This window comes from Corvus cornix, chromosome 1, assembly GCF_000738735.6.
Source record: "Corvus cornix cornix isolate S_Up_H32 chromosome 1, ASM73873v5, whole genome shotgun sequence".
NCBI classification, from domain to species: Eukaryota; Metazoa; Chordata; class Aves; order Passeriformes; family Corvidae; genus Corvus; species Corvus cornix.
This window is the reverse complement of record NC_046332.1, coordinates 22,385,519-22,410,919: the sequence shown is the minus strand read 5'-3', so window position 1 is coordinate 22,410,919 and position 25,401 is coordinate 22,385,519. Positions and strand designations below refer to the sequence as shown.

The 25,401-nt window shown below is 39.0% G+C and overlaps 1 protein-coding gene across 5 annotated transcripts in view; it reads left to right on the top strand.

Moving 5' to 3' along the window:
- The window catches only part of SLC22A15 (solute carrier family 22 member 15), a 48,970-nt gene that overhangs the window by 4,269 nt on the left and 19,300 nt on the right, over positions 1 to 25,401 (top strand). For 4 of the 5 annotated variants that reach the window (XM_010395960.3, XM_019283762.3, XM_010395961.4 and 1 more), the window contains 10 exons: positions 8,647 to 8,859; positions 11,951 to 12,083; positions 13,131 to 13,295; positions 14,322 to 14,451; positions 16,162 to 16,377; positions 17,658 to 17,798; positions 18,538 to 18,623; positions 20,077 to 20,197; positions 21,075 to 21,147; positions 23,709 to 23,897. In XM_010395960.3, the coding sequence (XP_010394262.2) occupies positions 8,647 to 8,859; positions 11,951 to 12,083; positions 13,131 to 13,295; positions 14,322 to 14,451; positions 16,162 to 16,377; positions 17,658 to 17,798; positions 18,538 to 18,623; positions 20,077 to 20,197; positions 21,075 to 21,147; positions 23,709 to 23,897 (1,467 nt within the window). The remainder of the gene's footprint in view (positions 1 to 8,646; positions 8,860 to 11,950; positions 12,084 to 13,130; positions 13,296 to 14,321; positions 14,452 to 16,161; positions 16,378 to 17,657; positions 17,799 to 18,537; positions 18,624 to 20,076; positions 20,198 to 21,074; positions 21,148 to 23,708; positions 23,898 to 25,401) is intronic. The other variant, XM_039558684.1, reaches the window with a different exon arrangement.

The window sequence follows — 25,401 nt, the reverse complement described above, 5'->3', positions numbered from 1 at the left end:
AGTGTGTGTCTTCAGACAGGATGCAGATGTGATCCCCTATGTAGCCTTGCTTAATTGTTTCTTGACATTTCTTATCTACACCCTGTACATACTCTACCTCTTTTAATGGCATGAGACATCACGCTGTAGTTGCAATGACAGTCATGAAATACTTTGTCAGTGAATCTTCTTTTAATATTTACATTTGCATTAATCTCTTAAACTGTTCTTTGAACTAGCCAGATTTGATCTGACATTGAACAGCTTATTCCCAGTCCTTGACGATGTATGCTATTCAGACTTTATCTGAGCAGGAAAAGCGAAACAAATTGGAAATATAATGAACAATTTAAAATTAAGGAAGGAGGGGCATACTACACAAATTGCATTACAACTGATGGCGTATTGTGCTGCAGTTGTTACAGGGGCATCATGACAGGTATGGTGTTTATCCAAAGTTACTTGTGCTGTAACTTAGACACAATTCAGCTACAAGTGTCTGTAAGTAAGTGAGCAATGTGGCAGGTGCAAAAAGGATTTTCAGAATTTCTGTGTAACCTTTTTTGAGTTTGATTACCTCAGTGTTCAGGGGTTTTTTTGTATGTCTGTGGGATAAGAGTTTCAAGTCCCTCTGATTCTCAATAAAGCAGATGCAGAATGTGTGTCAGACATGTGCAGCCACTTCTGTGGGAGAGAGGTTTCAAATGTGGCATGAGTACAAACAAAAGAAGTAGGGACCGAAATGTTCTTCTTGAGGAAAGCTTTGTATTCCCACGTCTTTTTGTGCATTGTATCTTACTCAGAACGTGCTTATGCTGAAGGATGGTGTTGCTTTCCTTGTAAATGTGATGAAGGCTTTTAGAGTACTTGCATCACTGCATATAAATCCTTGATCTGGTATAGCATACTTCTGTTTGGGAGGACAAATAAATGAGGTGGGTATGAGTATGTAAACTATTGATGCATAAAGATGTGCTGCTACTCATTTAGCTAAGAATATTTCCATCTGAAAGTTGATGGAACTTCTAAGTGAAGACAAATCCTACCATTTACTTCAACTGGGTGGGGGAAATCTTTCAAGAAAAAAAGGTAGTTGTTTGTTCATGTGTGACATTTGATTTCAGTGGTGCTAACCAACAATCCTTGGTCTCTTAGTCCTTTACTTCTTTCATATCCATAACTAGCTGTCCCTTAAGAGAGACAATCACCTACCTTTAATGATACCACATTTATAACCTTTAAAAACATGAATGCAGCTGATGCAGACATTGTGCTATTTTCTGCAGAAGACCTGAACTAACAATGCTGGGCTGTAACATGCCTTATTAGGAATGGGGTCCTTAACTCTCAGATACAGCACAGAAGTCTGGATGCTAACAACAGCTTCCTTACCGATTACTTTGAAATAGCTAACTTGCTTTTGTTTGGTTTTTTTTCCAAAATAATTCTTAGTGGAGGGAAGGTAAAAATACCTAATCAGGTGCTGACATCTTCATCTTCCCTCCAAGTTACGTTGTGTCTTAATCAAACCACAGAGCAAGCTTGGGGTAGAGAAGAAATGTTAGTTATAACTCTAAGACCTTCCCTTCTTTAGCTGCATCCAAACTGCAAAGCACATGCAATTGAGCTCATATTTAAGTGTTTTTAAGTGTCATTTGCAGTTGCTGGGTGTTCTTGCTCTTCTAATGACCACAACATTCACTCTGACACTAAACCAGACATTCTATGCATGGGTATCTGTATCAACACCTCTACTCAGCTTTTGCGATTTAACTTAGAAGGCCGACATCAGCTTCTGTGCAGTTCAGTCCGAGAAGATGCCTGTTCAATGTGCTGTTGTGAAGACCTTAACAGAATTATTGCTGATGGGCATAGCAAGAAGCATGAGTTTTGGGAGAGGCACAAAGTAGGCATTCTGAAGGCTTACCAACAGAGGGAAGGTAGCAGAGTATTCTGCCTATTTAAAAAAAAAAAAAAACAAAAGCAACCCCAAAAGCAAACCAAAACCCAATTTTCTTTTTTTTTAGAGGAAGGTGGCTACATACTGTGTAGAGTGAAGTTGTCCGAAGGAAATTGCTCTGGGCTCTTTACTGGAGCTGTGGCTGAATGCCTTGATTTTTGCAAAGTCTTTTTAACAACGGGGAAGGGAAGGTGCCTGGGAGGCACTGTGCCAATAGTGATTGTCGTCTTTGTGTAGGCTGTGGGTAAAACATACGGGGAGATGTTTTCAGATTATTAATAATAAAGTTATTAGGTATAATGTTTGGTGCAATGGGATGGTATTTAGATTCAGTGGGAGCTGAAGCAATCCCATCTTCTGCTATTTGCCTTTCAGCCCGGCAAACTACAATCCATCTAGCCAGTCTGTCCTCTGAGCGCCCTTGGAAGAGCAGCCTGGGAGTTAACAGGCATAATTCTACTAGGTAGCAAACACTGTGGGTTAAAAATATTTGTATTATGACACATTATTTCCCATTCCTTCTTTCCTGCCTCTGTGTACACACAGTTTCTAACTTCCCGTGTTTTATAGGCAATAAATTACCTGTGTTTTTCCACTAGGAATATCAAGGCACTTCTCACTGACACGTCGCCATTTTAGAGGCTCTAATTTCCTTTCCTCTTGGGTGAGAGAATTAGTAGGTGTGTAACTGAACTCAGAATAGTTGTTTCCAACTTGAATGAGATAGTTGCTCCTTATTTCTGACATAGATAAAGTTTTGTGTTCTCAAATATCTTTGTTATTTTAACTGGAGCAGTTAATATAATTACTTCTGCAAGATAGCGCTTCATGTGTATTGTTTGCATTAAGCAAAACCTCTGTTTGCTTTTTCCAAGTGTTAGCCCAGTGGGACTGGAGTCCCTCTGGAGCAATAACATCTGTTTTTTAGGTCTCGTCTGTTTACAGTTTGATCTCTGACTAAGTTTGCAATTTAACCTGGTTAAACATTGTGTTCACTTGGTCATTTTCAGGCTCAGGATGAAAGAGTATTAAGAATTTGCCTTGGAAGGCTCAGTGAAACTTTTGAGATCTTCATATAGGGGAAGATGGAAAGAGTTGTATGTATAGCTTATCAGACTTTGTGGTGTGATGTTTAGTTACTGGTGTCTTAAAAATAGATAAATACCAGAGTTCTTTAATGTATTTTAATTTGTAGACCCCTGATGGACTTCCTACTGAAGGAGTTAAGAGCTTTTACAGTAAATTTAAGAATGCTGAAATTTGTAATTCTTAATTATTTTTCTGAACACTTTTGAGAAATAATTCTGGGAATTCTGAGGCCTATAGGCTCTGAGCTTAAAATCAGTGGTTTAGTAAGTTCCACGATGAATCTGGAAAAAATATATCTTTTCAGCTCTGGAGCATCATGTTGTTCTGAAATAGTAGTAAACAGAAGATATTTTTCAGTTTAAAAAAACCCACAAACAAAACACAAGTAGATCTAATTGCTTACCCTCAGACATGTCCTTAAAATTAATAAATAAATCAAAGTAGCTTGTACAAATGGCAGCATTGTCCTTTAGTCTGGATACTTAAACAAAAACTTTGGAAGTACTCAGTGAATTACCAAGTTAAATGCTTTAGCCAAGAATATGCTCTTACAGTCTTCGGAAAACTGCCTCTGTGGGACCAGGATGCTCACCCAGTATTCCTTGGCAGTGTCCCGAAACAGCATGGAAAGATGAGGACTTTGATCTCTTAAAATACTGCCTGTGACTCAGATAAGTTCATAGCCAACACAGGCTGGAAATTATGGAAAGAAAGAGGGTCAAACATGAAATGTAGACAAAAGAATAATCATGCTTGTGGAAACAGGTCTGAACCATGATACTTGTCAGCCCACAGTTCCTGCTTTCTTTTTGCCAGCAGTTGCTGACTTTTTTTTTCCTGTTATCCTATAATGCCATTGAGACAGTCCAATCCTGGGCTGCTTTGCATTGAATACATAAATTGGAATAGGACCTTACAGCGCTTCCTTACTTTGTCCTGTTGTAAGTCCTTTTCCTCATAGGAAGAGGGGAGTGGCACTTTCGATGTCATATTGGTGAAACCATATAGCTGGTATTTGACTGCAGAGCCTTGGCGCTTGATTGCACATGAATGTAGTTTGACTTCCTTGAATATTCCTGTTGAAGCAGAGGTAGTGTTAACAGTGCTTTTTGTAATTTTGGTTCATATGTGTTGCCTTGTTTCTCTAGCTTATCTGTCTGTGAGCTTTCTTTTTGCCTTGTGTTTTTAAAGGCAGAAAAATAACACTTCCAGCTTCATTGTTCGTGTTCAGAGGCCTGTCGACCTGTGATGTGAGTGAGGGTGCTGTGTTCCCTTGGCTCTGTCAGACAGAGATGTGTACCTCTGACTGAGTCACTTGGACTGCTGTTGCAGAAAGCTTGTGCAATGAAGGTATTTGCTCTTCAGATGCCAGTGTTTGCCCCTGGAAAGTAAAGCAGCCCTTGTCTGTGTATGGCAGCAGTCACCTGACTAATGGGCACATGCTCCTGCCAGGCTGAGCAGGAGCAACAAATCCCTGCTGCTGCCACTGCCCACCAAAATAACACTGAGTGTGAAACAGAGCTGAGAGGTGTATGTTTGGATATTTGGAACACGAAGGGGAAGCTAGAGGGATATTTTCCACAAACCTGTAGGAGGGGAGGCTCTAAGAGTTGGCATCTGCTGTGCAGAGTTTGTCTTCATTGTAGATGTTAAAGAATTTCTAGAATGAAGTTATGTAAGGTTTTGGACAGACTTTGGACTTTTTGCTGTGGATTCTGGAGGCCAGCAATTTCAGGCTGAAAAACTCTAAACTGTGTAGGTTTTCTCTGTGCTCTGCAGAAACCCTAAATTCTTTCAAAATCTGTGTCTGCTCTGTCATTGATAAGTCACAGGTAATAACCAACAATGGTTCCATTCTTCATGGGAAATATTCCCTCTCAGACTGGGTCTGGGCTTGGTAAGTAACTGAGATGTGATGTTCTTCTGCACATGGGGGTTCTTTGCTTTAACTATGACAGCCTTTTCTTCTCTCTTATGGTGTTCTCTTACCATGCCACCAAGAAGGGAAGAATAGTTTCGTAGAGGAATATGTTGTCAGCAGCAAATAATAATTTTGCAGTAAGAAGACATTTTAGGGCTTTTCTACATAGGAGTTATTGAGGAGAAAAAATAATGTGAATTTAAAGCCATATCACCCTTTAGAAATGACTTGGAGCAGATGAGATCATCAGATTTTCAGAAATTAGGTTGCCCTCCAGCTTTTCAGCTGCTTGTCATGGGTTCAGAAGAAATTACTCTAATCCTGAACTGTAACCGTGTCTTTATCAAAGGCCAGAGCAAGGTCATTCATTGTTCTTCCTTAATTTGTCTTTCCTCAGGGTGCAGTTTTAATGTTTCTGTATTCCAAAGGTCAGAAGTTACTGTCTTACTCATTTTTTTGTTCAGCAGTGAATGCTTCAGCTGATACTTGTCTAGGATGACCAGGCTAGTTGGGAATTGCTGATGAGCTGACTAAAAACGTTGAAAGCTCCTCTTCCTAGAATTGAAGTCTTGCTTTTGTTTTTTCATTTGTGCTTCATAATGGGTAAATTATGAGCACTAAAAGACTTTCTTAAATTATTTTTGTGTTCGTTTTCACTATACACAAGTGAAGCTTTAAATTCATTCTCCCCCTTCCTTGCTAGTCTTATTAGAGATTCTACATCTTTCTTGCATATAATTTATTATGAAAACGAACATCAGGAAAGCTGGTCAAGACATGTCAGCCACTTCTATTAATAATAATTTTAAGTTAATTTCAAAATCAGTTAGTGAAATAGCTTTGACTGGCTAACTAAAATCCCTTCTACTTAACGGGGAATGTGAAAGTTCACAGGTTATTAGGGCATTGCCTTTTAATAAATTCCCTAACACCACAGTCTTCTAATTTAGGCAGACTATAAAATTTTAACCTAAAGAGAATTTTAACAAACAGGAGAAACCTCAACTAACAGAACTCTAAGCATCGCATCATCAGTGACTGTGAGTGGGTGCCTTGTCCCCATGTGCTTGGTATTCATCTTGATTAATACAGATCAGTGTAGGGAATTTGGTAGGGAACTGTTAACATCCATATAGAGCCAATTAAAATGTTCTATGAATAGGAACTATAGACTAAATGACATATATTTGGCTTGACTTGGGTTACAGAACAAATGAAAAATGAAGGGCTTTGTTTGCCGCAGTGCATATAATGTAGCCATTTTATATTTTATACAGCTGTTATATAACATTTCTATTTGATTTGTTAGTGTTTTGTGTTGTTCACCAGTCTGCACAACTATGTTACTGTTAAGTGCAAGCATTTAGAATTCTTAAAGGAGGAATCTTCAGATTCATTAGCACAACTCTTACTTAAATGAAAACTTTATTTTGTAATTAAGCCTAAAGTTTCCTTCATCATGTTTTTAAGATCACATCTAGAAACTATTTCTGACCTTCAGAATTGTAAATGAATTTTTGGGGGTGTTTTGTGGGCTTTGGTTTGTTTCCACAATGAAATTAATAGGGTTTACTGTATCTCTTACCCAAAATACAAGGCAGGTGTTTACTAGGAAGGAGAATTTTGTGTCAGCAGTGACTTAGTGAACTTGAGTATAGAACAGTACTATTTGATAACATCAAAACACGTCTCCATCTTCATATGGTTTGCTGATTGCACAAACCAATTGAAAGTATTTCTATCTTTGTGATATCCTTGGTTGCTGCAGCCACTAGGATGCTTAAGGCTGATTGTTGGTTTTTTTAATCGAAAAAAGCCCTGTAGTGTTTCTTCATGTGCCTGCAATCGCTTATTTTTCTATTCAGTTTTCTGTAGCTAGAATGGGTTTCACCTAGAGTAAAAATGAAAAGTGTTATGTTTTCCTTCTTTAAACCAAGCGCCTTGAGGACTTCATTTCCTGATCTACTTCAAAAGTATGTTTATTATTTCACAAGACAAAAGCAAGGATGTTTTCCCTTAGTCCTGACACATAAGTGTCTGAGCGAGTCAGAGGAGGGATGCACCACGCATCATGACCTGTAATTCTCATTTCTCAGTAATTTCAAGCTGTTCTTGAGAGTACCGTATCCACACATCCCTAGCAACATGGCCGCTCAGCTTTTTAAAACCTCTTTTCCCATGTGATCTTAGTCCTTGCCTTCTTTCCCAGATGAGTTCTTTTACTTTTCATTGTTGTTGATTTAGAAGTTGTTCTTTAGCTTAAATAAATAGCAGTTAACTGGTTTTTTCCCAATTTCTTCTGATATTTGATAATTTTAATGGAAAATGGAAGAAGAATTATTTAAAAAAATATTTATCTACCTGCTGTTACTAAAGTAGCAGTTTCTCATGTAGAATACAAAAAGGGGCTGATGGGGAAAAATGCTTTTCAGGGGGGCTCTGTTTCAGTTTAATAATAATTCTCATTTAGATCTGCGTGTAACTCCAGCTGCTCAGCTGTTGTACAGAACAGAGCAGTATTATCTGGTGTTGCTTCCGTCAGAATTTAGAGGTCCTCAGGCTGCTTTTTTTGTGCCTATGGTCCTCCCAGTTTTGGCAATTATTTGTGTAGCAGCCTTCAAAGAGAACACACTTCTTGTGGATACATTCTTCCCAAGAACATGGGGAGGAGATGCTGGGAGCAGAGCAGGGACTGTTCAGGCGGTGCCTAGGTAGGGTTTATAGAATGGAGAGGGTTGGAATGAGGGTTTTTTATGGAGGAAGGGTGGTTTTTTTTGTTTGTTTGTTTTGTCAAGAACCATTGTGCCGTGTTATAGTTCCTCAGTGAGGGCTTGAGACGAAGCAGTTTTATTTGAAGAGTGTGTGGCGTTGTTACTAGCAACTCCTTTCGTCTCTCTGAAGACTTAATGATCCGTCTTCTGTTGCAGAATTTGTGCCACTTCTATGTTCAAACAGGTCTCAAACCACCAGATTTTAAACTGTAGCTGTAATGTGACCTATGAATGTTCTTCTGAGCAAGCAGCAGTAACCCAGCTCTACACCAGGCTTGAACTGTCTGGGTTTCCAGCAGTTTTATTTATTCTTTCCTAAACAAAAGGTGCTGTTGATCACTATTTAGACCTTGTGTGTATCTGTAAATGTGTAGGTATATAAAAAATGTGTATGTGTGTTCACATGGTTGTCTCTTCTGAGAGTAAAACAGGTCCACAGAAGATAGACAGCCAGCAAGGAATTTTGTTAAAACTGGGAAAGATTAGGTATGAAACCATGGGGAGATCTATTCCAAATACCAAATTAGAGGGAAGTGAACAACACAGGTGGAAGAAGAGGATATAAGAGTAATGTACTTGCATTAAAGAATAGGGGTTTTTTCCTCCTTAGGACTTCTAATGACTCTTCCTCCATCCAGGATCTGTACCTGCTGTGGGTGGGAGTTTGGGGCCCTCTGACTGAGTGAAAGGTGTCAGTAGGGGAACTTCTCTCAAATATCCAACACATAAAACGTGCAAGAACCACTTTGTTAAAGCTGTGGTTCTTCAGTGTGTGCTGTTTGATAAGACAGGGGCTATACAAGACATCTCGTAGTGGTAGAAGGCAAATATAAAAGTAGGAATATTTTTAATACTAATTTGATCCAGTGGAGGAGACATTGCTTGGATGTAAGTTGAGCAGTGATGTTTTTTGTCTTTCATGCCAGCTCTATGTGGCCACTGAAGCCATCCTCATTGCGTTGGTGGGTGCAACTCCTCCCTACCACTGGGATCTCCAAGAGCTCTCAGCTAATCAGAGCCATGGCAACCGTTCAGTGAGCGAGCAGAGAGCTTTTGGGGAATGGCTTCTGATTGCCAATGGCAGTGAGGTGCGCAAGCATGTACACTTTGGCAGCAGCTTCACATCCATAGTCTCTGAGGTAAGTCTGAAATGTGTTTTGCAGCCTCGTGTGTAAATCTTACTGAGGTGGTTCTGGGGGACTCGTTGTACTGCTTTTGTCTTGCATACTAATGCATGTTTTGATTAGCAAATGAAACACGTGCTACCTCCAGTTAGAGAACAGGTAATGTGCTCATGTCTTTACTGGCAACAAAAGCTAGCTTTATATAGCTGTGCAGATCTTGACCAGCATTGTGCTCCGAAACTTTCCACCTTTTCTGTGTGGAAGTTACATACTGCATCCTGCAGCCTGGTTCCACGTTTGAGCTGGAATCATGGCATTCATTTTACTAATACGTTTAAAATGCTTTATGGACCCTGAGCTTTTTCTGGGCACCTCTTGAAATTCCCCTGCTGAGCTCCAGTGCATGTACTGCATCCATCATGGAGTTAGCAAGCACTGGAGGAAGTGGCTCCTGCAGTCTTTGCAACTCCAGATATGAGAACATTGGCAGTGGGGAGTCAGGTGGACAAAGCAGCTCCCTCACATTCTATTCCAAAACAAGCTTTAGCTTCGTTGGCACAGCCTCTGTGTGTTTTAAGCAATTTCTCTCATGATCTAGCCACAGTCCCTACAGGAATGATTCCAGACTCTGTGTTTATGTGTGTAGCACCTGCCCTTCCTGGGGCTGTCAGTATCTGTTAATGTCAAATTGTTCTGTACAACAGCCCTGGTTACAAGGCCTGAATGTAGAGCTGAACTGTGGAGTCAAGTGTAGTACCACTTGATAGTTTGTGGCTATTGTCCAGAGGTATTACTGCTATCCAAATTACTCCTGTGAAGCGCTTTATTGGTTAGGACCATATTAATAAAAATGGCCAGCTTTGGAATAGTACCAAGCCATTGTGTACAAAAGGCATTGCTTCGTATTCTGGCAATAAAGAGGATGAGTACTTATGATACCATTTAAATTAAAATTTTAATGGATGGTGGATTTCTTAAGCATTATTTAAAATTCAGTCAGGTTTTTGAATTTTCTCTGGGGTTTTTCTTTTTTGTTTTTTTTAACTTATCCAAGAATCTTTTACTCTCTTAAACTTGACAAGTCAGACATGCTTGTAGACCCTAGCATATGAGATAGGTTTTGTACAGATTTTTATACTTTTTGGTTGCATAAGTAAGAAATGCAGGTAAAGAACAAAACCTGCATGAGCAATAAAAAAACCTAAAAAATCTCCTCAACCAAAACAAGCCAAAACCCCCAAACCCAAGGCAACTTGTATAGATTCTGCTTTCTAATTCTTTAGCATGTGTTTTAGTAAAGGCCCATTTGAATAAAATCTTCTTATGTCTTTTGTTTCCCTCTATTAAAATACAGCTTTTATTAATTTGTTAGCTGAATATTTGGTATATTTGGAAGTTATGTGCTAAGCACAACAAGATTTTGAGAGAGAACATATATATTTGGGGAATATTTCACCACTAATTCGTTATTAATCTGATTTCATGAGTGATTGTAAAGAAGTTTTTTCCTACATTTGAGGAGGACATGTCAGTGCTTAACCTTGTGGCATCACTGATAACGTAACCATTACGAATTTACACTGAAAAATATTCTGATGTAAAAAGCTTGATTTGTGAATAAGCATAAATGCAGTATGTTTTTATGTAGAAGAGAAAAGCCTTGAGCTCTCTAAAGGGCTTAGATGTTGAGATAAATTTTCAGAACAAATTTTGCTTTGCAACCAAATTATCCCTTAATCCCTGAATGATTCAGAAAGCATCTCATGTCAACAATTTTCATGTTGCCAGCTTTTTAAATTTTTATACCAAAAGTTAGGGCATGATTCTTGTAGCAGTTCTAAAACAAACTGACCGTGTTATTTCAGGATAAAATTAATCTCATATGCAATTATTTTACAAATGTATTTTTCTGAGAATTGTTTTTAAAGTCTGCAGAAGCTTTAAAAGCTTCTGTCATGTTGGTTTCAGTTGAATTTTGTCAGTTTTGGTGCTTTAGGGGTGCATTTCCTACTGTATTAGTAACCACCTCCCTGTTAAAGTAACAATTCAAAATGAAGCAGTTTTAGAAAGTAAGCAAGTTATTTTCTTGGAGCTTATGAATGATGTTTTGTTAGCATCCTAATCTTTGTGAGGTTTAATTGCATCGCTCTGTTCTCCTGATGAGGTAGTTTATAACTGAGCTTTGAAATAATATAAGCTTTGCTAGAAAGGATATTTAATGGGATTTTGGTAGCGGAAGAGGAGATTATGAAGAGAAGATTAGAGTGTTATTGCAGGGATAATGACATAATCACCAGCTTACCAGCACAGGAAGAAGAGTTGGTTGTCACTAAAAGGAAACATTATCTCAAGGTGCAAGAGGAATAGAAAAAGAACAGAAGATGTGGAGTGTTTAGAATACAAAAGGAAATAACTTTTGAACAATGAGAGCATGGCATATTTTCATTCTACACTTCTGAGGGACAAAGAATTTTGTGAGGTTCAACTTGAGACGTTAAGCCTGTACGAATCAAACTTTTCAAGATCAGCTTTGTATTTGGAATTGAAAAGAACTGGAAATTACAAAGTACACTGTAAAAAAGATGTGTGTGCAGAAAACATGACTAACCTGTCTAATTCTACCAAAGTATTTCTCAGGGACAAGACAGTTCATAAAGAGGAGCATGTGCAGGATTATCTTCAGACATAAACCACAACTATTTTTTCACACTGTGTGCCTACACACTGCAGTGACACATCAATAAGTAGAACTGAGTCTATTTAGATTAATAGCTTTATGTGAAAGAAGGCAGAAAAAGGGAAAGTGGGAGAAAGCTGCAAAAATTAGAGTATTGTGAGGAATCTGTTCTTGATTTCAGATTCAAAGACTGCATTTGATTTGGGAGAACTGTGCAGTTGTTAGTATCCTGCAGTGACTTTGGGAGACAACAGTGGGGACTGGTGATTTACTGAATATGATGCTTAGGAGATTTATGCAGAGTTTGAGCTTCTTTAAAATATGTATCATCCCCTCCAGCTATTAGCTGTTGGTGAATTGTTTGGATTCTGGTTAATTTGCCTTTTTGTTGTTTTGTTATTCCTGGTTTTTTCTTCCCCCTCCATCCAGTGGTTTTTAATTGGCAATGCATCATACAAAGTCAGTGCTGCCAGTTCTTTCTACTTCAGTGGTGTGTTTGTTGGAGCCATCTCCTTTGGCCAGCTCTCCGATCGCTTCGGGAGGAAGAAAGTCTATCTCACAGGTAACCACTGCCACTCAACAAAATGAATGACGTGGAGGTGTCATGTCCCTGAAGATCAGTGGCAAGAGCCCAGTTTCTGCTGGGAGTTTGATATGCAGCTGTAAATCATGTGCTATGATTTTGGTTTTTTTGGCATTCCAATATACTGGTGCCGTGTAAGTTGAGACAAGAAATTAATATTTCACTATTCAGTTACTGTTTGAATATCCACAAAGTGTTCTGGCTTTGTGAGTCATGCCATAAAGGCTTTCACTCATGCAACTTTGTGCTCATGGGATCTCTGCAAGTTGCAATTATTATTTTTAGTAGTTTTTTAACAGCGTCCTTACATGTATAACCTGTCAGGAATTTGTTGCACCTTTTCTTTCCTGTCTGCATGATTTATTTTTTATGTATTTTTGATCCTCATACTGTTTTGAAGCTCATAAGCTTTCTAACTGTCCCTGGATCAAACAACATTTGAAACAGCACGTTTTGTGTATGTATAAAGTTGTGTGTCAATGGATGAGCATGTAGAGTTTAAAAAATGTTTTATGTTTGTTGTTTTTCTTTTAAGGAACAACCGTCATTCAAAGCACATAAAGGTGGGCCTGCTGTGCAGTGCAAACCCACCATGTATTGTCCCCTGGCAATGTTTCTCTTCTGTGGTTTCTATACACTGGTCTCTGAAAATCTCTCTCTCTCTGAGGAGAGATATTTGGTCATATATTTAACCTGTGGCTTCTGGGTCGGGGACAAATATAAAGCCATCTTTAACAGGAGTCAGACAATGGTTCTGAGTGTATAAAAAAAATTGTCTGCCATGAACTGAATTTAAAGGTTCAAACTGCAAGCTGCTTATCAAAAAACCACTCCTTTTGTGTCCCCTCCTTTTTTGATATTGACCCTGTGTATTTAAATTTTTTTTGAAAAAATACTGCCTGCGATAGTATTGTTGACTGTGATGGCTTAGGACAGATGCCAGTGGGGATCAAGTAAAGATATCAGTAAATGCTTCTGCTTCTTCGGGTACCCTTCTAAAACGAAACTTTTTGCCTTATTTTCCAGGTTTTGCTCTTGACATCTTGTTTGCCATTGCAAACGGATTCTCACCCTCGTATGAATTCTTTGCCATTTCTCGATTCTTGGTAGGGGTGATGAATGGTGGGATGTCACTGGTAGCCTTTGTTCTACTGAATGAGTGTGTGGGTACAGCCTACTGGGCATTAGCAGGTAAAGTGCCTTTATTGTCAGAATTCATAGATTTCAGTCTCACACACCGTTTGAGGCACACAAAGCTAACACCATAGCAGTTGCAAATTCAGCTCCACTGGAGCATACCTGTGATCACAGTCTTTGAACTCTGCTTGTTTAATATGAACCATGGACAAGCAGAGTAGATGACGTGGGGCCATTCCGATCTCTGCATCACTCAAGCTGACAAAGATCCAGCTGAAATATCTCCCATGAATGTCACCCAGCTAAATACTCATCTGAAGTTTGCCACAGCTGAGCTGTATCAGACTGTTGGACTCTGCTAGAACTAAGTGTTCGTATGCTAAATATCAATTCTTTCCTTCCTGGCAGTTCTTAAAAAGAAATCAAAAGTGTTTTTATATCATAGGAGGATGAGACAACTCTTGCTTATATGTTAAAAAAAAAAAAAAAAGTTGTCCCAGTAATTGCCCTTTGAATTTAGAAGGTGCAGACACCCTTAACTGTTTCGATTGCTAATGTTGGACCTGTCCTTCACATATGGTGTGTGTAACCTGTACTGCTACAGCTCCAGGGCCTGACTTACAAAGCCCAAGAAGTGCTGTGCTGAGACTGTTTTAAACAGGGTATCTTACAAATCATGGGATCTACAAATGAATACTACATATTCCTAAAACTAGCAGTTTTTCAATGTTTTGTAGTATTTAGGTTTACACATAGAAAGCTGCATACTTATGCTGCATACACACACGTACTCATATTTGGAATTAGAAGACTTAATTGTTCACAGGGCTTTGTTGGGTGTGGAGGATGTAGAAGAGCACTTTTTGAGCTTTTATTGATCTTTCCAATTAGACATATACCTCTGCTCTGCATGAGTGAAGGACAGGGTATTCTTTGATCAAAGAGCCATGGCTTTGCCTGAATTGCTGAATGAATTTTTGTTAATGAAGACTTAGTTCTTGTCTGATCGCATGTGTTGGGATTTGCTAATGTTTCTTACAGAAGTGATAATGTTCTGTTTTGTTTTTAATTGTACGTTAGGTTCTATTGGTGGCTTGTTCTTTGCAGTGGGAATTGCCCAGTATGCTTTATTAGGGTACTTCATTCGTTCCTGGAGGACTCTGGCTGTTGTGGTTAACCTGGAAGGAACACTCGTCTTTCTTCTCTCTCTGTAAGTTGTTTTTCAAACTGAGTTTCATAAAGAAAGATGTCAAAAAAAACCCCAAAACAACAAAACGGAGTAACCATACTATTAAGTCAAGTGCCTTTCTAGGATGGCATGAAATTATGTAAATAAGGTATTTCTCTCAACTTGTAGCCCTCTCCCTCCCCTCCCCCAATGGTCTGTGGTTTCTTCAAATAGTAGTGCTGCAATGTTTGAGCTTGTAAGTCTACATTGTACTGTATGTGCTGTATTACTGTAGATGGGAACAGTCTCTAGAGTAGGAGAGAAGCACATCCTATTCTTCAGCTGGTGTATGTAGATGATCTAAACTGATGTGCTCCAAGGCACTATAAATACGTGGGAAAAGATACAGGAATGGTTTCATGGTTTTGTGATAATGTGATGCTTGTGTTCACACAGAAGGAACAGCATCAAAATTGCTTGCCTTTTCAGTCTTAAAGGTGGCATGCAAAAAAAAAAAATGGGAAGCTCCCTTTAATTTTTCAAATGTGGTATTTTTGAAGATAGTAGGGACTTTGTCAATTTCAACACTGAAAGCTTTGTGACGCAGTGTGCTCTTTTCTTACATACTTCCTGACATCTAAATCTCAGTAACTGAAAGAATGAAATTACTTTAGCTGCTGTTTAAACTAGAGGATTTTTCCTTTCCAATATCTACTTCACTTCAGTAACTCTTTGAATAAAGCTTTTTTTGCTTCTCAAAAAGTCCTTACACCCTTTCAAAGGAAGCATCAGAACTCAGGGAAAGGTCTTTGAGGCTGTTCTTGAGGTCAAAGGCAGAGATGACACATTAGATATTTCAAAACCTTGTGGTGCTTGGGACCCTTGGGGAAAAAAATTAACTTTCAGATTGATATGTTCAACTTTTTAAAGTGAGTTATGCTTGCAACTTCAAAGCTGTGCTCAGAGGCCTATCTTTCCTCTAAGAAAAAGGTTTTTTAGTTCCAAATTTCACACTGCCTCCCTGCCATATTGCTTAAAAATTACTCTATGTAGAAAATACTATCAGATTTTTATCCTGGGGAAGAAAATACGTTCCTTTCTAAGCCTTTTTCTTTGGTGAAAACACAGAATCACATTCTTTTAAACTTAGAGGAAAAATATAATTTTAGATCAGAGGCAAAAATCTTAAAAAGCTTCTGGCAAAAGGCTAAAGTTTAAATTACTCCTGGAAGTCTGAAAGTAATAGAAGATCTGTTTAGTAGACAATGTTGGAGTTACAGACCTGTCAAGTGAACAGTGCACATGAGGAGCATGACCTTTGCAGAGTTTCTGCCTTCTTGTCTATGGGAGAGAATTTGGGAAAAAGCTGGAAAATGGGAAATGAAAGCTGGTCTTACGGAAAATGAGAAATAGGTCTTACAAAAACATCCTGTGTTACTTGTAGTAATGTGTCCCTCCTTAATTCTGAATTCTCCAAAGACAGGATCCTAATCATACTATAACTTGTAATATTGTGCTATGTGTGTATATGTGTATGCACTCAATGTAATTTCTTGGTATCTAAATTATGTATGACATATGTTTCCTTTCAACATGCTTTGCTTCTGTTTCAATAAGTGAATTTTATACCTGAAGGGTTGTTTGAAAAACTCTTTATTATACTGAAGTGTATTTCAGCCTTATTCCTTTAGACAAGTTCAGCTTCATAGAGAAGAAAATCCCTAAAGGTGTCTGTGTGTGTGTGTGTTTCAGATTCATTCCCGAGTCCCCCCGCTGGCTCTATTCCCAGGGCCGTCTGAATGAGGCAGAAGATGCCCTCTACCTCATTGCAAAGAGGAACCGCAAGCAGAAATGCACTTTCTCATTAAAACTCCCAGCAGAGAGGAGCTCCAGAGAGGCTGGCAGCTTTCTGGACCTGTTCCGATACAGGATTCTCTTGGGACGCACCTTGATCATGATGTTCACCTGGTACTTGAAATACTTTGTAGGCCCAGCTGTGCTACTGCGACCTCTTTAAGTCTTTGAGAGAATATGGTGCTGAGAATTGGCTCGTCCTACAGATTGTTAGGGGCAACGTACCTAAAAAGGATCCTAACACAAAGCTGTTTTTACAGTCCAGTTCTGAGGTGTTTTGTGTCTGCATTTCTATCTTGCTTTTTGAGTATCAAAATAGTTGAGAACTACCTCTTCTGTTCTGACCCTCAAGGCTGCTGAGATTAGTCACACTGTCCTCCTCTTAGGCCCAGTGCTGTCAGTATCTTGTCACATGGATTATTCCTTGTTTTGTAAGGAGCCCATTAGCAGGTGGGTGGCCTACCTTGTCTAATGAGCATGTTTGTTTTCTTAAGAGAAAGTGCTGCCAGTGCTGGCAGTTGGCATAGTGAGGAGCAGGAGCCTGTGATGCTCCCTCTAGTCACTAGCAGAAATTTAACTCCGAAAGGGCCTGGTTTTTTTCAGATACCTCCCTAGCCCTGAGGTCTTTTGGTGGTACTTTAAAGAAATCTTATGTGGTGCATGGTATGCAGGTCCTCAGGCATTACTGCTCATATAGTTGCTTTTATAATGCATATATTTGGGAAAGACGTATTAAGAATAAAATTATTTTGCCAGCATACAACACTGAGCTGTTTTCCTGTTGCTTTTCCAAATGCTTACTACAGAATAAATAGCTGATTGTTCTCTTCCTTAAATGAGAATTGCTGATTTACTGCAGAATGAATTAGTGACCAGTTTCTTTCCTCTCTGTAAAGACAACTGCCTTTACTGACATGGGGGCTAACATGACAATAGGGTTACAAAAGAAAAGTTAAACAGTTGGAGAATGAGTAAAACTGGATCAGGGTGTAGAAATTAAAAGAAGGGTGAAGTGTTACTTGAACTGCTTGAGAAATTTGGTTTACACACAATTGGAAAAAGTGTGGATGAAAGTGTAACCTGATAAAAACAAAAGAGACAAAGACATTTCTGAAGTCAAATAATACAGTTGTGATTGTGTTTTAACTGTATTCTGGTTTATGCACATTCTTCTTAAGTGTAGTCTTAAGTTTTACTCAGTAGTAAGTCAGGAATTGGGTCTGTGCTGAGACATAATGGTTTATTTGCCTAGAAAGCATCATACAGAGAAACATTTTAGACCTATCTGCTGAACACTAAATATAGTTTGTCATATATTCTGCCAGACCAGTGCTTCAATTTGGCAGGCAGTGTCAGCTTTGATTTTACTTTTTTTTTTTTCATGTCTTTTGCAGGTTTGTGTGCAGCTTGGTTTACTATGGTCTTACCCTTAATGTGGGTGACTTAGGTGGAAGTATTTATGCCAATTTAGCCCTGTCAGGCTTGATAGAAATCCCAGCGTACCCAATCTGTATTTACTTGATTAACCAAAAGTGGTAAGTGTGGAATTTATTAACCCATTCAGGATTTCATTATAACTTTTCTCAAAGATAGGTTTCCTATGTATCACACCTCCTAGCTTATATCTGTTGTGTGGGGCTTCCCACTTCAATGTGAAAGTGCCATTGATTTATCTCTATTTCAGATAGCAGTTCAACTTGTTTTCAGTCGCTCATCTAATGGTGAGGCATGTCTCTGGCTCAGACGGGGTTGATGTAGCTCGGTGGAAGCTGCGCTGACTGCAGGCTAACACTAGATAGCGTCCTTCCCACCGCTGCCCCGTGATCCCGTCCTCTCTGCTGGGACAGAGCTACGCGACTCCACTCTGCTGGAGCTGTGTGTGGTCTCCTGCAATAGCAGTACCTGTGTGAACTACTGTGTGAGGAGAGCAGACACTCAGCTTTTTCCTGAACCACGATACTCTGGACAATGTCTCTCAGTTTTTTCCTCCCAACCTCTCTTCTGTGTCTCCTGAGGAGGTTTACAAATGTCACACACAGCGAGAGGCAACTCCAAATCCTAGAAATTGTCAGTCGCTGTATAAAGTTGGCACTCATTTTGTTAAGTGTGCAGCAGAAGCTTGTTTAAAAACGGTGTGAGAGGAAGTGTTGGTGGAAGATGGTATTCAGAATTCCCAACTGCAAATAAAGAGTCAGTGTGAATTTAGAGGATTCATTACTTTGCAACGCACAAACCCAATGCAGAATATAAACCTTTGTTATCTTTGCGTATCAGGTTTGGTCGGAAGCGAACATTGAGTGCGTTTCTGTTCCTGGGAGGATTGGCTTGTCTTATTGTCATGTTTCTGCCTAAGAAGAAAGGTAAGTATTGTTTCGTTTCTGGAGTATGTGGTAACAATTGGTAAAGGCAGCATCCTACAGCCTAAGAGTTTGATGGTTGCTGGAAGATTAGGCTCATACCACATGCGAGTCTCAATTTTTGAAGCCAGAGAAGCCAACTCAAAAAAAAGAATAAGCTGTAACCTTCTTAAGACATTAGATAAAACTTGTATTAGAAAGGTTTGGATTTGAATTTTTGCCTTTGGATTCTGCCCTTTACTTCTGTTCGCATCAGTTGCTCATTTCGAGTGTTTCTGATGTAATCGCAATGAACGATGTTTTGTGTGGTATCTCCATTAGCCAGGTGATATCTTAGTGTAAGTAGTACCCATGCGACTTGGGTGTATCTCTCCAAATGGAAGATCAATGTCAGAAGATCAGAAGAATTGAGTGATGGGGCAAGTCTCCATCTTTCCCTCACTGCTCTGTAATGTTCAAGAGTAGTGTGATTGTTGTAATAGTAATGTGACCACATAACTTACAGCTCAGAGAACATTCTGATAAACTTCTGAATTGGGGGGGTTCTTTAAGAAATGTGAAGTTAAACTCAAATTGTTTAAAGATGCACTAATGTTAATTTTCAGATTACGTAGCAATTTTTCTTTTTAAGACCAGATAGATAAATTCACCTTGCTTGTAAGGTTTGTGGATGTATATTACCTTTCATAAAGTGAGAGAATCTTTCGAACACTTGAAGAGTGATTCAAGAAATTAAACATCTATGACAGAGTACAGAAGTTGCTCTAGATGGCAGTGGGTCTAATAGGTAAAGCTTTTTTAAAGCAGTACAACTCAAGTTTTCAGAAATATTCCAGATGCTAGAGCGTGGACACTTTGCGATATTCTGGTTTGGCTGGTACCAGTCATCAAGTAGTTTTTGCATTTAGTTCCAAACTTAACATGTGAAAAGAGGGGACAGAACTGTGAGACCCCAGGAAATCAGCTGTATACTGGACTGCCCAAGTCAGGCAAGGGTGAAGTGCCTTAGGAAGTGGAATGGCTCACTGGCCGGAAGGAGGCACTTGTCTTCACTGGGCATGAGCTCCGATTTGCCTAATACAAGCAAATAAGCACTGGCTGTTCTGACAAACTAAGCTGGGTGGGAAATTTGGTATGGTTCTTTACAGCATCTTCCTTTCAATGTAAAAATGTTAGAAACATGCTGTCATCCTATAGAAATGACAGTGAACAGGACTCTTGTTAAAAAAAAAAGGGATAACTTTTGGAAAATGTATCTGTTATACTTTTCTTCAACTTTCTGATAGAATTAATTTAGTATCTAAGTAGTGGTAGACTCTGAAAATACTGAGTTGTAGTTTCAGCTTTTAGATTCTTCACTAAATTCCTTTTCACACCATACTGTTGTGTGATTGAAATTATTAGAGGTGTATTTGAGTGCTCAAAAGCGTTACAAGGGTCACATTTTCTCTCTCAGATACTGGAGTGTTTGCAGTGGTGAATAGTCACTCTCTGTCTTTGCTGGGAAAACTGACAATCAGTGCTGCTTTTAACATTGTCTACATCTACACATCAGAACTTTATCCTACAGTCATCAGGTAACACAAGTTAATTTCAAGTCTTCATTTTTCTGGTTCTCTTACATGATCATCTTTTATTTGTCTTAATTTTTTTCTATTAACTGTAATTTTTAACTTGAATTTTTCAGTTACGTATAATGATTATATGTAGTTTTACATCTGAGAATTCTTCCCTTATCCTCTTCTCACTTCTTCTTCCATCAAATTTGCAGTGTTCTCTTCACACTAACCATATTTTTATGTAACAGTAAAATAGACCTCTAGCTGCTTGGCCTGCTTACAACTCCCCTTCTAGTAATGAGGATAACAATAGCACTGCTGATATTTCTTTTAATTAGTGCTTTATAAAACCAGACAACTCTATCATCATACTTGCTAAACCAGGAACATCGAAGATGACTGGTCAGTAAGCTTTGTAAAAGTAACTTGATGCTTCATAGGCTGTGTGTAAGCAACAGTAAGGTTTCATTCACTAGAGGCAAAAGTACCCTGTGCTTGTGCTGACAGAGCAGACAGAAGATTCTGCCATATGGGTGCATATGATGGTCAGCCACCAGTGAAACTGTACTGTGGTGTTTTTCACGAGTGGGTAAATCTGCTGATAAATAGGATTTGTATAAGTACATTCTGCCAGAGTTTCAGACAGAGGCAAGATGCACAAATTGAAATCACACTTGTTCTGCCTCACTATGTGTGTATGTAAAAATTCTGAATGTAAAGGGGATTTTTGCTTCATTTTAATCACAAAAACATGTTTCATTCCTGTCCTCAGATGCTTTCAGTTGCATTTGACTTTTCTTTGCCAGTTAATGTGCTCGGGGTGATGACTGATGAGTCTTTTTCCTTGCTCAATAACACTTTGCAAAAGATTAATTATTTTTGGTTTTTTTCATAGGAATGTTGGAATGGGTGCCTGCTCCATGTTTTCCCGTGTTGGTGGAATCATTGCGCCTTTTGTCCCTTCATTGGTTTGTCTGAACTTCTGTTATGTATATTTTTGTTTCGTGGTTCTGGTGCATCAGAGGCTTATAGAGATGGGAATGTTTGGGATAAATGATATATATGAACTAAGATACATAAATTGCCTATCTTAACAGTATCATGGTAGGCCAAAGGCATTGCAGTATCATCTGTGTGATTAGACAAAATCTCAGCATTATTTAATTTAGAAGGTATTTTAGCTCAGTTAGAATTTTGGGACCTAGCTAGGGGACCTTAAAATACAATAATTTCAAATCACCAAGATGGTGATACCAATTTCAAATGCTACGTAAGCGATAGCAAAAGACCCATGTGGTTAAAAGAATTACTGCATCAAAATTAAGCATATGGGCTCAATAACTCATATTTTTGAGAAAAAATGAGTTTTACTGTCAGTGCACTTCATTAAATATCCATGGATTATTAAATATCAGCCAAGCAGTTCATCTTTCAGTAAATGAAGATGATGTGGAGATCTGATACACTGGCAAGACAAAGAAGGATTCTGAAGAACAAAACGTGGGGATGATACTGTTACTTTCCTCAGCTTAGAGTGTTAAGTGTATGCAGGTAAAAGTGTGCCAGTTTTTCCCAGCTGTTTGCTGAGGCCCAGTGACAATTCCTTTAATGTGACAGATTTCATCTCAGATAATTTTCCTCTCTGCCATTTGCCATCTTACATGTGAGGCAGAAGGTTAGCAAAAGGGCAGGTGAGCACAGGGAGCCTTTTAATCTGCAGAATGAAGCACTGGGCAGGTGAGAGCGTGAGCACCTCTAGGGAACAACAGGCAAAGCCAAGACTGCTGCCAGTCTACCAGGTGGATTTAATAGGCAGCTTTTATGTAGCAGTTGGGGCATCCATTATATTGTGTCAGAGATTTGATACTGCATGAGACACAAATCTTGGATCATAATGTTTGAAAAGGTTCCATGAAAATGAAAATAGTTCTGGTTAAATAACAAATGAACATTGATTTGAGAAAACAATCAATTATTTTTGTGTTTTGCAATTCCTTCCAGTATTTTAATACCTTTTCAGTGTCTTTTGTCTGGAGCTCTATCTTAATAGTAAGAATAGGAAAAGTTAACTGCTGAGATAAGAGATGAAATGTTGGTCTTTTAGTTGATCATAGCCTGTTATTTTCCTCAGCTTAGAATTGCTCTTTACAAGGTGAATTTTTGAAACAAATTGCTAAACTCTCCCTTTTTAAAAATAAGCCTTCTTTGCTGTGAAAACAGGGGTAGTCATCAGAAGAAGAGTATAAACATTGCTTAGGCTGTCAGAGGTGATGCCAGGAATGCCAAAGCTCAGTTGAAGCTAAAACTAGCAAGGAACATAAATAGGAATTCTGTCAGCTAAAGGAAATTCAGTGAAAATGCCTGTTGATGAATGGGATGGGCATCCATGCCATTGGTGGGTGACATGGAATTAGCTGAAATACTTGTACTTCAGTTTTGAAAGACAAAGCTTGCCTCCAAGACTCTCTGCCTGTCAGCACAGTTGAGGAAGCAGAAGGCCACCAAACAGTAGGAGGAGCAATAGGTTCAAGAACACTTAGAGCTGAAAGCTTTCCATTCCATGGGATAAGATTCTGTAAGAATGGTCGGGATAGTGAAGCAAGTGTCCATCTGTGATAAGCAACTATTGTAGTGAAGGATCACTGGTAGCTGTGGGAGGAAAAAGGCTAATCCTGTGTGTGTCTTAAATATCAGATAGTGGCACCAGGAACCTCTGATTCAGTCTGTGGGAAGATTGAGACATGACCTCCCAGAGTCTGTTTATAAGCACGTGAAGGCAAGGAAGGTAACTAGGATCACTGAACATGGATTTATTAAGGACAATTCCTTCTCAGCCAGTTTGATTTGATAGTCAGCCATTTCATCACAGAAGGCAATATGGATGAGGAAAGGGAGGAGTACAGGGAAGGCTTTTGTAAGGCTTTTGACACTCACCAACATTGTTAGCGTATGTTTATCACAAGTTTTGGCTTGGGGGTTAGATAGGAAATTTGGAAAATAATGTTCTTGAGAGGCTTAATGCAGCCTGGAACAATCTACTTGGAGGGGAAATTGCTGTCCTTGGCATTTTGTTGATATTTGATTGTGTGGAGTGGTGACTAACCTGGTCTAGTTGTGGCTGTAGTTGTGCTTAGAGTAGGTGGTTGGCCTAGATGACCTCAAGAGATTTCCACGCAGCATGCCTGTGTTCCTGTGATATCTATTCCCTTCTACAAAGGGATGTTGCATTTGTTAAAAAGTACGTATGTTAGAGGCAAGAATTGAGCTCAAATTTAGCAGATATTTCTTTTAAAGTTCATGACAAAATCTGTGGAGTTGTAACAGTATTGACAAGATACAATTGACAATACTGGTAAAAAGCCCAACCAACCAACCAACCAAAAAAGCCCACAGCAGAAGGATTGGTGACTTTTGTACTAAACAGGAACACAAACACTGCCAGATAGAATGGTTGTAAAGGCTAGCTCCTTTAATATGCAATATGAACTACAAGGAACCAATCTCAACCTAACTCTGTTATTTTTTCCAGAAATCTGTACAGTGGTCTCTGCCTTACATTGTGTTTGGAGCAACAGGTCTGTTGTCTGGGCTCTTAAGCTTATTGTTGCCAGAGACCTTAAACAGCCCTTTGCTAGAAACTATATCAGACCTGCAAGTGTGCTCATACTGGAGGCTGGGTGATGAAGCCATGTCATTACAAGCCCTAGATGGCTCACAGGTATACTAATTCTTTTCCTAGTACTTTTCTGTTGTGTTTATTTCAGCTGTCAGCTTGAATCTGCCACTCTAAATAGATTAGGATAGTGATTCTTGGCCTGTGGAGTATAGGCCCCAAGGAGAAGATGGTGTAGCAACCCTACCATCATGTCTGAAATGTTTTCTGGAAACGCAGGCTGAAATATAGCTGGATTAATTCATCCCTTCAAGGCCACAAGCTTACAACATTTCCCTTTAGGATAAAATGATGTCTGTGCGTCTCTAATCTCTAAGACTGATTGCTGCAGTTTGCTTCATCCAGAGCTGGACACAGAAGCTTGAGAAGCCTTAGATGTTAACAGAACCAGAAGCCTGTTCGTGAAGGGCTGCTCTCAAAGGCAGCACACTGCTTCTGAGCTGCCCCAGTTATCAGGTCTGTCCTGCAGAGGCTCTAAATGGGTTAAAGCCAGCCTAGCCTCTGAGATCTCTCCCACTATTGACTCTGGGAAATGAGATGAATTGAAAACACTGGAACTACAAAACTTCCAGGTATAAGCATAAATAAAAGCAGGATGTTTTTCAATGAAGTTTCCTTGAATTGTGTTTTTCATATCGCTTTATTTTGTTAAACTCCTGGACACCTCTTCAGGTGTCTGCCAGTCATGTGGAGGTTTTTTGACATGGTTGTTCCTCTGTGAATTAAGTGGGATTAGAAAGAAGTAGCTAGAGAGATGGAAGGGGGGTGTTTGAATTTGGGTAAAGTTTTAAAGTTTAAATCCTGGTCCCAAAACTTTTAAGTATCGAGGGACTTACAGAAATAGAATAAGTAGTCAGAAGACTTGAAGGGAAACTCATAACAAAAAATGTTAGTTGCCCCATTAGGCTGAGATGAAACAGGATCCTTTTAACACCTTTTACTTTCATTTGAATAGTTTTTGGCAAGCCCTACGAGATTCACAGGTAGTCATACTTATTTTCACAGCCATCACATATTTCTAGAATGGGGACATTTGCTTCCTATCAGAAATTTCAATATGTTGCCTTGTTTACAAAGTTTAGCTGTAATAGTTGTTGACAGGACAGCACCCTTGAAGAAAGGTTGAAAGAGGCAGCCCTGTAACCATTAATTTTGTACTTTAGCTACTTTACATGTGTATTTTATAAACATTTTCAACCATACTGGATAATGTGTTATGGCACCACATTCTTGCTGACTACACAAATCCATCATACACGTTTACGTGAGCCGTTATTTTGGTAATGACATTATTACGTCTTAATTGTGCAGATGGTTTACCAACAAAAGCAATTCTTGCAAGCAGTGCAGGTGTTACGACTTAGAGATGGGAAGTCACATTTTTATTACCCTTTGAGGTGACAAATATTGTCTGTTAGTATTCCCACAAATTGGTTCACTTACGTTAGTCAGTCTTCTCAGGTTTAAATCTTCTTTGTGCTTCTTTAGGCTTCTTAAAAATTCCAACTGAACAGGACCCACGAAAGGAAAAAAAAATTGAATGTTCTTC